The sequence below is a fragment of the Camelus ferus genome, chromosome 16 (assembly GCF_009834535.1).
Source record: "Camelus ferus isolate YT-003-E chromosome 16, BCGSAC_Cfer_1.0, whole genome shotgun sequence".
Classification (NCBI taxonomy): Eukaryota; Metazoa; Chordata; class Mammalia; order Artiodactyla; family Camelidae; genus Camelus; species Camelus ferus.
In genome coordinates this window covers 38,759,490-38,772,616 of record NC_045711.1, presented here as the reverse complement: position 1 = coordinate 38,772,616, position 13,127 = coordinate 38,759,490, and the positions used below count along the sequence as shown (strand labels likewise).

At 50.0% G+C, this 13,127-nt stretch overlaps 1 protein-coding gene across 2 annotated transcripts in view; it reads right to left on the bottom strand.

Annotated features, from left to right (window-relative positions):
* The window catches only part of PITPNA (phosphatidylinositol transfer protein alpha), a 35,944-nt gene extending 23,654 nt beyond the window's left edge, over positions 1–12,290 (bottom strand). Inside the window, exons 1-4 of one of the 2 annotated variants that reach the window (XM_032457494.1) lie at positions 12,013–12,290; positions 8,093–8,123; positions 3,383–3,528; positions 640–731 (exon numbers count right to left, since the gene is read on the bottom strand). In XM_032457494.1, coding sequence (XP_032313385.1) covers positions 640–731; positions 3,383–3,528; positions 8,093–8,123; positions 12,013–12,032 — 289 coding nt within the window. In that variant the 5' untranslated portion in view covers positions 12,033–12,290. The remainder of the gene's footprint in view (positions 1–639; positions 732–3,382; positions 3,529–8,092; positions 8,124–12,012) is intronic. The other variant, XM_032457493.1, reaches the window with a different exon arrangement.
* Between the last annotated feature and the right edge of the window lie 837 nt (positions 12,291–13,127).

Below are 13,127 nucleotides of genomic sequence, written 5' to 3'. Positions count from 1 at the left end.
TAAGGGAGTGGTTTAAAAAGATCACAGTACATTCATACAATGGAATACTATGCAGCCATTAAAATTTTTTAAAAAATAGTGACCTACGGAGTATCAGAGAAAGGCTTCTCATTTACTAAGTAAAAATGAGTAATTTAATAATTAGTATGATTATTCTAGAAAATGTGTCTGGAGACTTTTATATATAATGTGTATATGTAAGCATTTAAAAGAAAAAAGGATTAGAAAGAAACACTAAAATGGTAACAGTGACTAGGAATGGAAAGATCGTCCCTAAGTGATTATTTTCTTCTGTTTGTACATATTCTCCAAAATTTAAATGGAAAATATTCCTTTTGTACTCAGTAAAAACAATCAAAGTTATCATACCATCCCCAAATAGGAGGGGTTGGTTCTGTGCCATCTTGGGCCATGGCTACTTCGTAGTTCCCACCCAGCCCGCTGCCAAACTGCTCCAGACAACACTGCCACTCACCACCAGCCTGAAGGGAGGCCCCAAGCTCATCCTTCCACTGGCTTAATCTAGAAAATGAAGGTGGGACACAAAACCCCAATTCACCGCCACCCCTGGGCCCACTGGACCACACACTCCAACCACCTTGGGGCCCAAACTCCAGCTCTAGCCGGGTCTGCACTCACCGGTTCTGCAATAAGGGTAGGCATTCCATGCTTTTTCATGTATATTCAGGGCTCCCTCGGGGGCCAGCATTCGAACAAATGTGGGCACTTTGCTAAGTGAGAAAGGGGTGGTGAAAAGAAGCAGAGTTAGAAGACAGTAGGCTTTTCCGGCACATCCTCTAGGCGGCAGCTCTAGCTTCTTTAGTGGGGAGTGGGTATGCAAGTTTCCAGCAGGTCCCACTTGTGAGTGAGAAGCCACCTGCCAGAGCCTGACCCCCCACCTCGGCTGGCTACTAACACACAACCACAACTTGCTCCACCGCCTACCAGGAACAGAACAGCAGGTGCGGCCCCTGGCATCCTGCCATGGCTTATCGGTCGTTACGTGATCATTACACACTTTTCCAGAGATCACTAGGCCCAGGGCATGATACTACACATTGCGAGGATGAGATGTCTCCAAGGGTGGACCAGTGTAGGTTTAAGGGCCAGTGTGACCAGCTAACTAATTTGGAATATGGGATCCAAGATGATCTGATCTACTATCTGCAGTACTGGGTGGTCAGGAGGGTGTCAGGGCCATCTGCCTCCCAAGACAAAATATTTCCTTCTGCTCAATTCTTATCTCAGGTTACAGAACAGCAGGTACATTCTACAGGTGTGAGCACATTCTGTTTCTTTTTTTTCTTTTAAAGGTATGTAAAACCTTCCTTCCTTAGCGTTTAACTGTAATCTTTGCAGTTGTATCAACTTTAGTGCCTGAAGCCTAAGAAAAGAGCTACCTCCAGGAGAGAGCTAACTCCGCAGGCTGAGATGGTTCACTCACTGCCACATTTGTTCAGATAAGTATTTCTATGTGCCAGGCACCAGGATACATACAGAAACCACATAGATGTTTCTCCTGCCCTCACGGAGCTTCCATTCTAGTGAGAAGTGGAACTATTCCAGTGGAGGCCAACACTGTAAGTGCGGCTGTGATGAGCAACAGGGGGCTTTGGGGGCAGAGCCCCATGAGAACACGGTGCATGGGGAGGCTCTCCAGGGAAGGGAAGGTTTACACAAACACATAGAGGAGACAGTAGGTAGGACTGAGCTAGACAAAAGGATGGGAGGGGGATGGGAAAAGCTGAGGAAAGAGAGAAGTTCAGAGTAACTGGTGTAATGTATGAGGCAGGGAATACAGGAGAACAAGCAGAGGCTGGGGCATAAAAGAGTCTATAGCTTTATCCCAAGGGCAAAGGGCCTTCTATGGCTTTTAAGCTGGGGAGCAGCAGATCCATCTTCTGGACAGAACACTTGAAGCTGTGTGAAAAGTGGAAAGCAAGGGTACCAGTTTGGAACTGCTGTAGTAATCCAGACATGAGATGATGGAAGGAAATGGAAGCGCTGGAGCTAACGGAAGTAATGGAGATGGAGTTGAAAGGACTTGATTTGATATGAACAAGGAAGAAGGTGGTGGTGGCCCTGTGGTTTCTGACTGGGACAACTAACGGTGCCAGGAAGGCTTGCGGCCTCCCAAGGAGAGGTGGTCAGGGCATTCAGCACTGTTGGGCTTTTTTTTTTTTTTTTTTTTTTTTTTTGGCAGTTGGGTGTTTGGGGATTAAGAGCAGTGGTAGCAGCTCAAAGTTTACACTCTCTCCATCAAGAAGAGGGTAAGACAGGTCCCACCCTCCGTATGTACAGACTCCCTCTCTGCCACTCTGGTTGGACCAACTGAGCCTTGAGAAACCAACTGGCCCCTGCTGCCCATCTCACTATCTCTTTTCAAAGTCCGCTTTAAACAATACAAATACACTATGGGAAGGTGTATCTTAAGCCTTACCCTAATTAACAGCTAAGGGCTCAATAAGGATTGGTTGGCAGTCAACTCAGAGGAGGGATAGAGGAGGACCAAGAGGAGGCATGGAGCGAAAAAGAGCACCATGGCAAGGAAATGGGATGGTGGTGAGATTTTCTGCCCACTTCACAGTGTTGCTCTCCTCCTGGCTCCACACTCATAAATCCTGTACAACTCTGGGCTGGCAGGTCTGCTTCCCCAGAGCAATAGACTACATTAAAGCAGCAATTTTACCAAACTGAGATTAAGATTCAGGTTTTAGTTGCACAGGTACTTAATGTCACCAAACTTAAAAATGGTAAAAACGGTGAATTTTGTGTTATGTATATTTTGCCACAATTTTTTTTTAATCAGATTATTTCTTCCAATACTGGGTAGTTACTAAAACTTCGACTTCCATTCAAGCTGGCATATGTTTACTATGGCTTTCAGTTTAAAGAAATATTACAGTTTATAGAAATATTGGGCCAGCTTATGGTTTAAAGAAATATTACTCTTCTGGTTAGAGATTCAACAATTGTGTGGTTTGTGATGGATTTGGGTACACAAATCAGTTTCAGCTAAACTTTTACTTATGCCTTTGATCCAAAGAGAAGTACCAAAATTTCTCTGGCAGCTGATTTCACAATATCAGAATTTAAAATGCTACCTGACCCCACAATTCTACTTTTAGGAACATTTACTATATATTTACACACATGAGTAACACTATCACCTCTGGGGACTAGGAGCCTGGTGGGGCAAGTGTAACTTTTATTTAAAAACAGACAAACAAAAAACCCTTTAAATGGGCAAAGAACCACCTCCACCCATTCTCACAGTTGAAGCAACTTGAGCAACCAGCTAACCACCTAGAAATATCCCCAGTTACCCGCTGGCTCCGCCTCTACACCAGGCTGTCTTTGGCTCTGCTGCGCAGCCACCTACCTCTGTAAGTGGTAGATCTTGTGTGTGTACTGGCCTTTTTCACCGTCCTTCTCATAGGGCTCATTCACCAAGACCTCCACGCCTTCACCACCACCCGTTTCATTTTTGCTGGCCTCAGCCACAGAATACAGCTGCCCTACTTGATACTGAAGGAACAGAGAGATGGCAGTTACTACCAATGCAGAATCTTCTCAGTGGTTGCACATGGGTCCAGCTGCCTGGAACCAGTTAGATAGCTCTGGGATCCCCTGATCCAGGAGCTCACCCTGCAGTTTCATATGGGGCCTTGCCCAAATCCACCCAAGGCTGCTCCATGGCCTCTCTTTAGCCATCAGATGTGTTTAATTTCATCCTTCCCATTTTCACATCTTCCATCAAGGCTTAAGGAGGAAGGTGAATATACTTAATCTCATACCACTATCCAGAAAACAGATTAGAGTCCAAAAGGGTCACTTCTGCCCTGGACCTGCCTCTGGTCCCAGATCTCAAAACAAGATCTGGATGGGTGGCCAGAAGTCTCTTTATCCCATTTGTCTAAATAGATCCTAAGACATGACTTCTTGTAAAGAAAGTGACCCAGGGCTCTGTGAAAGCCACAACCTCTGCTGTAAAATTGGCTCATCTACTTGCTTTCTCTCCAGTGTTGGGCCCTCCTCACCGTGTCAGCAGCTCAGAAACCAGTCTTGCAGGGAATCAAACCTCCTGATGGTTTCCCGATTCCTGGTGGAGCTAAAGCTAGTGCCTTGCTTCCTGTATTAGACAGGACAGATTCCTACCCAGGTGCTGGCTGGGTGTACCCTCTGTGTTGGCACCCATTAGATGGCCAAAGCCTAGTTATTCTTTATTTGTGTCACATGCCACCCTATCAAGTCACCAGTCAAGATCACTGGCCTCCTCTGACCCTCTCAGGACAACTCAGTATTAGGGCCAATGATCTCGGCAAGGACCATGCCTGGCCCCTCTGCTCCCTTCTCTCTGAGGGAAGCTGTCTGGAGGGAAAAAAGATGTGAAAAGAGAACAAACAGCAACAGTTAATGCAGGAAGTTATGCCTATACCAAAGGATGAATCTTCCCTATCACGGCCAATGCCACCAGACACAACAGTTTAGGGAGTATGAAAAAAGATAAAAGGATACTTGACTACAGTGTGGGGAAACAGGTGGGGAGAAAGGTTTTCCTCAGCCCCTATGTCCCTTCCTCAACCTCCTGGTACTCCCAGGAGTGAAAGACAAAGGTTTTTCTCCCTTTGAGATTAAAACAGAGAAGCGGCATCCTGGGAAGCTGCCACTAAAACCACTGCCTGCAGCAGCACCGAGCAGAGCAGCCGCAGGCTTCCCCCAAACCTGGAAGCCTGCTCTACTGTGTGGCTCCCTAAGCATTGCAGGGAAATTTCCAGCAAAACATGGAAGGTGAAGCAGCAGGGCAATTCACTGTTTACCATGAAGCTGACAGAACCCTAACTTCCAAAGCTAAAACCCAGTATAAGATGCCAAGGAAAGGCCCAGTCAAACCATCAAGGCTGTTAATCCTGAAAAGAAAAACATCTGGGTGAGAGCCAGTCACCTTGACCTTGCTAATCCAGAGTAACATCAGGGCTGCCTCAATGCCCCCAAGGAACCCCAAGCTGTCCCTGTGTCTTTCCAAGTCCACCCCCTAACAGAGGCATATGTGAAAACCCCACCAAGTGGGCCAGGGTTTGGCTGAGCCTGGGATTCCTAAGAAGCAGCAGTAATTCTGTTTCAGAGAAGAGTCATAAGAACACCTAACCACTGACTCAGCAATCCTAAAGGGCAGGCCAGGGAAAGGGCCTGGTGGAGGGGACTGGGTTGCCGGCTGCTGGTGCTGCTTAGGGAGGGGCCGCAGGCAGAGACTAATCCCCTTCATTTGGTTCCTCTTTGCTGCAGGAATCAGAGGGCAGGCTCTAAGAGGATCAGTGTGTTGGGTTGGCATCTTCCCCTTTTAATCTCTCTTGATATTCTGATCCTTTAATCCCAATGAGACATGTGAAGGCAGTTTTGTTAATCCAAAGGAGTAAGTAAGACTGGCCTCCACAAGCCACAAGTGAGGGGCACTTTTCATGTCAGAGGGTTCCCTTCAGCACAGGGGCTCCACAAAGCAGAAAGCAGCCAGATTCAGATGGAGTGGAGGTAGGGGTTACAGGTCAGAACATTAAATCAAATAAAGAGCCCAGAAGAGACCCGGATTCCAGCCTCCTTAGACCAAGAATAGCACTCCCTGCCCTGGAGATCTGCTCCCTTGTTCCCAAGAACTAAGCTAAGACAAACAGAGACTCCACCACTTTGGCAATCTGGGAGTGGGAACCCAGGAAGATGCAGTAGGTAGGCCTGAAAAATGTCACGAAAAACACCACAGCTGTTGGTCTCAGTTCCATGGACCAGCCAGGCCAGGTACCATAGGGGCCTGGCACCCTGCATCTCTGGAAATGAGAAGTAAAACAGCTCTGCCCATAGCAGGGGGAAAAGGTGGGCCAAACTGAGCCAGGAACCACTGGTGGACACACCACCAAACAGCCAGGGCTCTGGTGCTCTGCTGCAGAATGTCCAGAAACCCTGCAGAGTGTTAGGGCAAAGGCTCTGGCCAGCCAGAAGGTAACTTCACCCCAAAACATTGACTCATACCATCAGGATGGTCATAAAGACAGGGCCTTCTCTTTTCTCTTCCCCACCCCAAATCAGACAGCTCTGAGGGCTTCAAATCACAGCCTCCAATTGGGAAGTGAATCCAATAGCCACATGACACTGGGCTGTTCCCACTGGAACTGTGGGTCAGGTTGGGTTATCAATAAAGACTCTGAAAAGGCTGGTCACTACTTATTTCTTCTTCAGCATCCTCATTCAAGATTTTCTCATCTTCTGGAACTAAGGTTCAAGCCATCAAAAGAGCAGCTCCTGCTTCAACCCTACCTAGGCCAAGCACTGCTTTCTCATTGGTGGTTTCTGAGAACAAGCTGGCCATCACCAGGCTTACAGATGAGTCCTAGCCAGTGCTTACTTCCTGAGCTTCTGCTTTCAGGCTTGGTTCACCTCACCCCACTACTTCCTCAGTGCTCAAAAAAACAATCACCAGCTGAAAACCACCAACTGTAGATGTAGATGCTCTCAAGGTGAGTTCCCCTTTTCCTCCACTCTTGGCCCCACCATAAGCAAGCACTGTCCTGGCCCCTCTAGCCTTACTGTGGAGCAGCCAAGAGGTGCCCCTGGACAGCACTGGCCTTCCTGGTCTGCCATGCTTCTCAGAGACATTCCTACCTATCATTCCCTCAAGAAACTCCCTGTGAAAAGATTCATTTCACCCTTCAATGTCACTTTGAGGAACTCCTGACTTCCTACGGGACACCTTCCTCACTGTGGTGTGGGATCTTCCTGTACGGCAGAGAGGGAGTCATCAGACCCCCAAGAGCTGAGTGTCAGGACAGTAAACATGGTGGGCCTTCCTGCTTGGCCTCCTGGTTTGGAAAATCATCACCTGCTATTTTTCATAAAAAGGTGGGTTAGCACGGCACCCCCACAAGCCAGCAGCTCTCAGCCTAAGCACGTGGTTCCCAGACCCATCTGGTACATCTCAGGGCCCCCAGGGATCACAGCATTTACCCCGTCATCTCCTTTCTCCAGCTTCCCCAGTCTCATTTCTATTATCCTCCTTTCCCAGAACTCCCACATCATGTTTGGGGCACACCCAACCCCTCCCCTGGGCCTCCATAGCTCTTAACAGACATGTAGCCCACCACTGGAGACAATCTTCTGGGGGCCAATGCTTGCCCACCTTTTTTGGGGGCCAAGAGGCTTGGCTATTTGGCTGTGAGCTCTGTTGGCCTGGTTTCATTTTTCAAAGGTCCATTTCATATTTGGAACAGAGTGGAAGTTATCACAGGAGCTTCCTGCTGACACCACAGGAAAGAGTGACTGGGGGACCTATACTGGCTGATCACCCTCACCAAAACTCCAGCTTAACCGGAAGCTGGGGGGCCTGTGGATTCAGAATGAAGCAAAGAGCAAGGCTGCTCCCAGAAAGGAGAGCAGAGGAAGTTCAGAGAAAGGGCGGGACGAGGGAGGCTCTGTGACAGTCTCCTGCTGTCCAGGAGACCGACTCTGACTCAGCATGGCCTATGAACCTTCTTGTGGCAAATCCTGCCAGATCCCCATACACAGGGACGTCAAGCCCAAGAACCATAAAAGGACAGAGGGCAAGCCAAGTCCATCTGCCATTCTCTGCCCTCCATAAAAGGAGGGTTCCAGGCCTTGGTCTTTCCAGGAGTCACCCAGAGCGTGCCTCGAGAGGGCCTCAGAGGTTTCCAGTCTTGCTGGTTTGTTGCACAACCAGAGATAACCAGGCACACTTCCCTGCTGAGTCATGGAGGTCCCAGAAATATACATACTTAACCCCCTCAATAACATGTCCCCAGACAGGCAGAGTCCCAGCAGGTAAGAGGGGTCAGTTTAGTGTCTATTCAAAGTTATCTAGTAGGCCAGCAGCTCGAGGCAGGTCATACATAGTTGCCCAGATACGTAAATGCCTTCCATCAACTGAAAACTGCACCAGGAAAATTCACATCGGGTACTGATTATCTCTATGCTAGAACAAACATGAAAACCACATAGATACTAGCATAGGCCACCTGGAGCCCAAGTGAGCTAAGGGTCACAAGCAATTACATCCAACTATGGATAAAATGGAAGAAAAGGGACTTACCTCTTCTACAGACACAGGCAGGATGACTCGACTACGAGAGAGAGAAAAACAGTATCAACATCAGGCTCTGAAACCTGCTCTTAAAGCATCATCTTAGAAAAGTATTAAATGTTTTGCTGCCTATGACCCTACATTTCACCGTCAAAAACCCAGCAGAGAATGGCCCCCTGAGTCTAGGCCCCTCTGTCCCTGCTGGCATCCCACTTAGAACCCTGTGATTCAGTGCAAACCTGTCCCTTCACCAGCTACTTCTCAGGCCTCTGACTCACATTTGGAGCTGTCTTCTTCTTCCTCTCCCCAATGTCTCCCCCAACAAAACTTATCAGTGACTCTAGTAAAAGAGAGAGGTTAACATAGGAGCACCCATCCCTGCAAACTCAGAAGCCAAAATGAAGATTCAGACCCAAGGATGCAGGCACTGGGGATTTACATCTCTGTGGACCCAACCTCCCAACAACAGTCCTTAAGGTGTGAAAGGCTAGGAAGGGGTCAAACTCCTCTGAAGCTTAATCACCCTGAGAACACACCAACCATCTCTGCTCTGGGGCCAGATAATTACGATATAAGCTACTACCACAAAGCCACCAAGAGAAGACAACTGACTTGTGTCCTGACCTTCAGAAGCTGTCCAAAGGCACCCCAACTGATCACTTTCTTTTCCTTCTTCTCTATTTCAATGACCACCAATCATTGGATGCACCACCAATCAATCACCTGATGGAGAAGGCATGGTCAGCAAAGTTCCACACTGGTCAGAATTCCACACACAGAGGTGTGAGGGCCAGCAGCCCGCCTCGGGGGGACTTGTATTTGTAACGAAGAGCAATGGCCAATCCCCAGTTCAGAGCTGAGAGGTCTGAGAGCTGAGACAAAAATGCTGGGTTGTGTTCCTACAAATCAAGCCAGCTCCCAAGCTTAGATTCTTAGTCCCCAGACCCTAGCTGGAACCCCTGGAGCCTCCTGCATCTTGCGTGTTTGGTGAAGCATGTGCTGCTATGCTCTCCTTCCTATGCAGTGCTTCTGCCAATCGGAATCCTCGCTCCAGGCTGGTAAATAGCCTGCTCATTATTTTGTAGTCCCACAAAGGTCCCCCAGATAGCAAGAAGCACCCAGAGGGGTCCGGGAAAAACATCACACTCAAGGCAAGGCATCGAGCAGAAAAGTAGCAGGAAAAGCAAAATGGGCTCCAAGTCTTTACTGCCTGCTAACCCCCTCCTCCAGAATGTCTCAAATAATGTAAATTCTGCAGGTCACTGGATGCTGCCACTATTGCTCTCCTCCCATTAGAGAAAGCCGACGGTGCAGAAAAATACTTCCAACTTGGAGGTCACAATTTCTCCACCCTCAGAAGAAACTTCCTAGAAAACAATAAGCCTTTTATCTTCAAGAACAGCAGTAAAAATCACATCCTAGAATTTGCAGACATCAAATCAAGGAGAATCCTGTCAGAGGAAGTGTCAGAAAAATCAACAGGGACAACCTTCAGGCCCTGGGTGGGCACCAAGTCTTCCCTCAAAAGAGACCGGTATCAGCCAGTTCCTGATAGGATGCTCTGAGGCAGCTATGTTACAGCTGCACCCCCGATGTTCCTCCCTGGCTCCTTGGGAGCAAAACCACTTCAGCAGCAAGAGGGTGCAATTCCAAAGGACAGGGCCACAGAGGCAGTGCGGGGCTGGGACTGGAGCCGTGCTCACTTCAGTGTGACCTTCACTCGCACTCTCCCCAGAGCTGCAGCACTGCAGCCATAGCCAAGTGTCTCCGATGTCCCCGTCCTGGTCCCCCGTCCTGGTCCCCCGTCCTGGTCCCCCATCCTGGTCCCTCGCCCAGGGATGCACACATGCACCCAAGCACACACAGGGCACAAGTTGGGCAGGAAGGAAGCGCAGGTGCCAGACAGGCTCTGCATCACTGGCACCTTGGGCCTTTCCCTGGCAGGCTTCAAGGGGAGTAGAACAAAGACTGGGAAGGGAGGACCTCTCTTCAAAACTCACTCAGATCTCTTCTGAATGTCCTTTCCCTTCCCTGCCTGGCCTTCTTTACAAAAACTACAGGTTTCTATAGATTCTAGGATTCAACTGGGAACAGAACAAAGAATCAGGAGAATGGGAAGAGTCTATCATCCGGAGTGTCAAGACTAAAATCCAAAGAGCACCATGCTCTCCTCCCATTGGCTTCCCCAGGCTCTTCCTCCTCACCACACAAAGCTCTGCACTCTGGCCGGATCAGCATCAGATTGGATGTCAAGAAAGAGAGGTGGAGGGGCTTCAAAATAATGCTCTTCAGATGAGGAGTCAAGCTGGGATGACACCTGGGTCTCTGTTTCCTTTGCTATCCAAAGCTCCGCACTATGTCCTAAATGTCCTAAACACCTTCAAGGAGCAAGCTGGATAGAATGGGGGCAAAGTCCATTCACTGACAAAATGGAAACAGCTCTCTCTGCACACCTGCCTGGCTACCAAGTGAGTTCCACCAGTTGCTCTCTACCCGCACATCTTCCTCTTCTGGACCTCCTGGGCTTCTGGCCCAGTGCTGCCCACTTGCCCTCCCCTCCAGGGAAGCACAGTTTCACTGTAAGTTCTGCACAGACACATCCAATCACTCCTCTCCCCACCCCCCAATCTCTCCTCTTTGAAGAAAAAAGTCCTAAGATGTTTACTTGGAGCTTCAGGAATGGGTCATCTTGTATTTGAAAGATTTAGCAATCAAAACATCTACCCCGTCGTCCAGTTCCCCCGATTTCAGGAGCTAGCCCATCTCCCTGAAACTCCTACCAGAAGACACTCGTTTCCCACCCTCCAGGCACTACTCAGAAACTCCCTCACTCTTCACTGTCTTTCCTCAGTCAATGGCTTTATGAAAACCTCCCAAATTCCTCAAAGCAATTTCCCTATCCCTTTGCACCAAGACTGAGAATCCCTGAGTTAGGCTGGCCCTGTCCCCCACCCTAGTAACATGCATATTCATTCATGAGCACTCTCTCTTCCCAAACTGCCCTCCTTCCAGGTAACATCCTGGCCCCCTCCATTACCATAACTCCTTAGTATCACTTCAGCCCCTGACCAATATTTTCTGGACTCCTCACCAAGTGTCCCCAAGTCCCAAGCAATCACTCTAAGCTCTTTTCCAAATACCTCCTCCCCTGTGCCCATCACTTGGGCACCATGTCACACCACCAGTCCCCTCTGCTATCTCCTTAGCCCCTTCCCCTGTCACTCAGCCTGGTCCTGACTCCCTAGTCCTTTTCCAGTGTCTACTTATTACAATCCTGATGCCTAAGGCAGCCACTCCTCAGACCCCAGGCTGCCCTCAACACTCCTCCTCATCATCTCAACTCCATTCTTGAAGCTGTCTTATTTAATCTCCCAGTGCCCCTTGGTACTGTTCAGCCCAAACCCCTCCCAACACTGGCAGGATAGCCAGCCCTACCTGCCCCAGTCTAACTGTTCCTCAGCCCCACAGACAACTCCTCTCTCTATCGTGGGTCCTGCAGCTCTGGCTGGTCCCTTCATCCCTCAACCTCCACTCGAGGGCCACCCCACATCTCATCCAGTGCTCAGCCCCCTCAGGCCCTCCTCATGTCCGGTCTGCCTCTCACTGTCCCCTTGACCCCATCTCAGGCCTGTCCGGCCCTCTTTGTCCCCTCGGCCTCTCCTCAGGCCTATTCGGCCCTCACTGCCCCTTGGGTCCCACCTCAGGTGCTGTCTGTCCCTCTCTATCTTCGTTGGGCCCACCTCGGGCCCTATTTGGCCCTCGTTGTCCCCTCAGCCCCTGCTGTGCCGCCCAACAGCCTATCCAGCGCTCTCCGTCCCGTCGGGCCCCGTCCAGCCGCTGCATCCCCTCCGCCAGGCCAGCAGCCTCCCTGGTCCTCATCCTCGACTCTCCCTCCTTCCTCGCTTCCTCACGGCCGGCCGGACACTCACTACTCCTTGAGCAGCACCATGTCGCTTCGCGGCTCGGCGGCTGCCCGCTGCCTGCCCGGCCTCCGGTTCGCTTCCCGGCGGCCGCTCTCCCCGTGGCCCGGCCCGGCCTGGCTGCTTGCGCGTCTTCGTCGTGGTCTGCTCCGTCCCGCCGCTCTCGCTGCAGTCGCCGCGCCGACTCCTGCCGCCCTGGCCTCGCCGACTCCCGCGCGGTTACCGACGCCGCCCGGAGCTCCGGTTCCGCAGCGCCGCGCGGGGGCGGGGCGTCTCTGCGGCAACCAGAGCGTCACACGCCGCCCTGCGCGCTGACCTCAGCGCAGAGGCGGAGCCTTCCCCGGCCCGCCCCCTCCCGTCCTTAAATGGGTAGCGCTGTAGGCATTCGTGTCCGGGGTGGGTCCGGGTAGTGCGCCAGACCCGGGCAGTAGGCGGAGCCGACACCGAGGTGTCACGCAGGGTCCTAGGGGTGACTTCTCACCTGTAGTCGAAACAGATGCACCTGTATGTCTGGACCTCCCTGATGGTGTGATTTGAGATCTAGGTTGTGTCAAAAAAATATTAATTAATAATGGCCAAGTTTACATGCACATACTCTTCTAAGGGCATGACTCCTCACGGCAACCCCGCCAGAAGTATATTATTACAGTCCCCATTAACAGGTGAGGAGGAGGCATAGGTTAAGAGAGTTGCTCAAGTCCAAAACTAGCATGTGATTTGGCCGAGATTTTCACCCTGTTGTCTTTGTGTAATGTCATCCATCCAAAAACTATTTGCTAAAAAAAAAAAAAAAAAAAAAAATTAAAGAAAAGAAAAAGAAAAAATAATAAAAAAGAAAAAATATTTGCTAATTGCCTGCTGTGTATCAAAATCTGTGTTTTTATTGAGAGAGTGAACAAGACAGATACCATCTAGCCCTTAGGGAACTCAAGGTCAAGTAGGGGAGGTGGGTGGGTGGGTGGAGGGACAGCCAGGTAGTTAGGATGAAAGGGGCTGTGAAAGGTGAAACACCGGTTTGGTGGGATTACAGCCCAGAGGTGTAGTCAGCAGTCAGCAAAGGCAATCTGGAGGAGGAGGTTCTAAACTGAGCTCTACAGGAGCTTGGGAGGGGAAGGGGTACCATG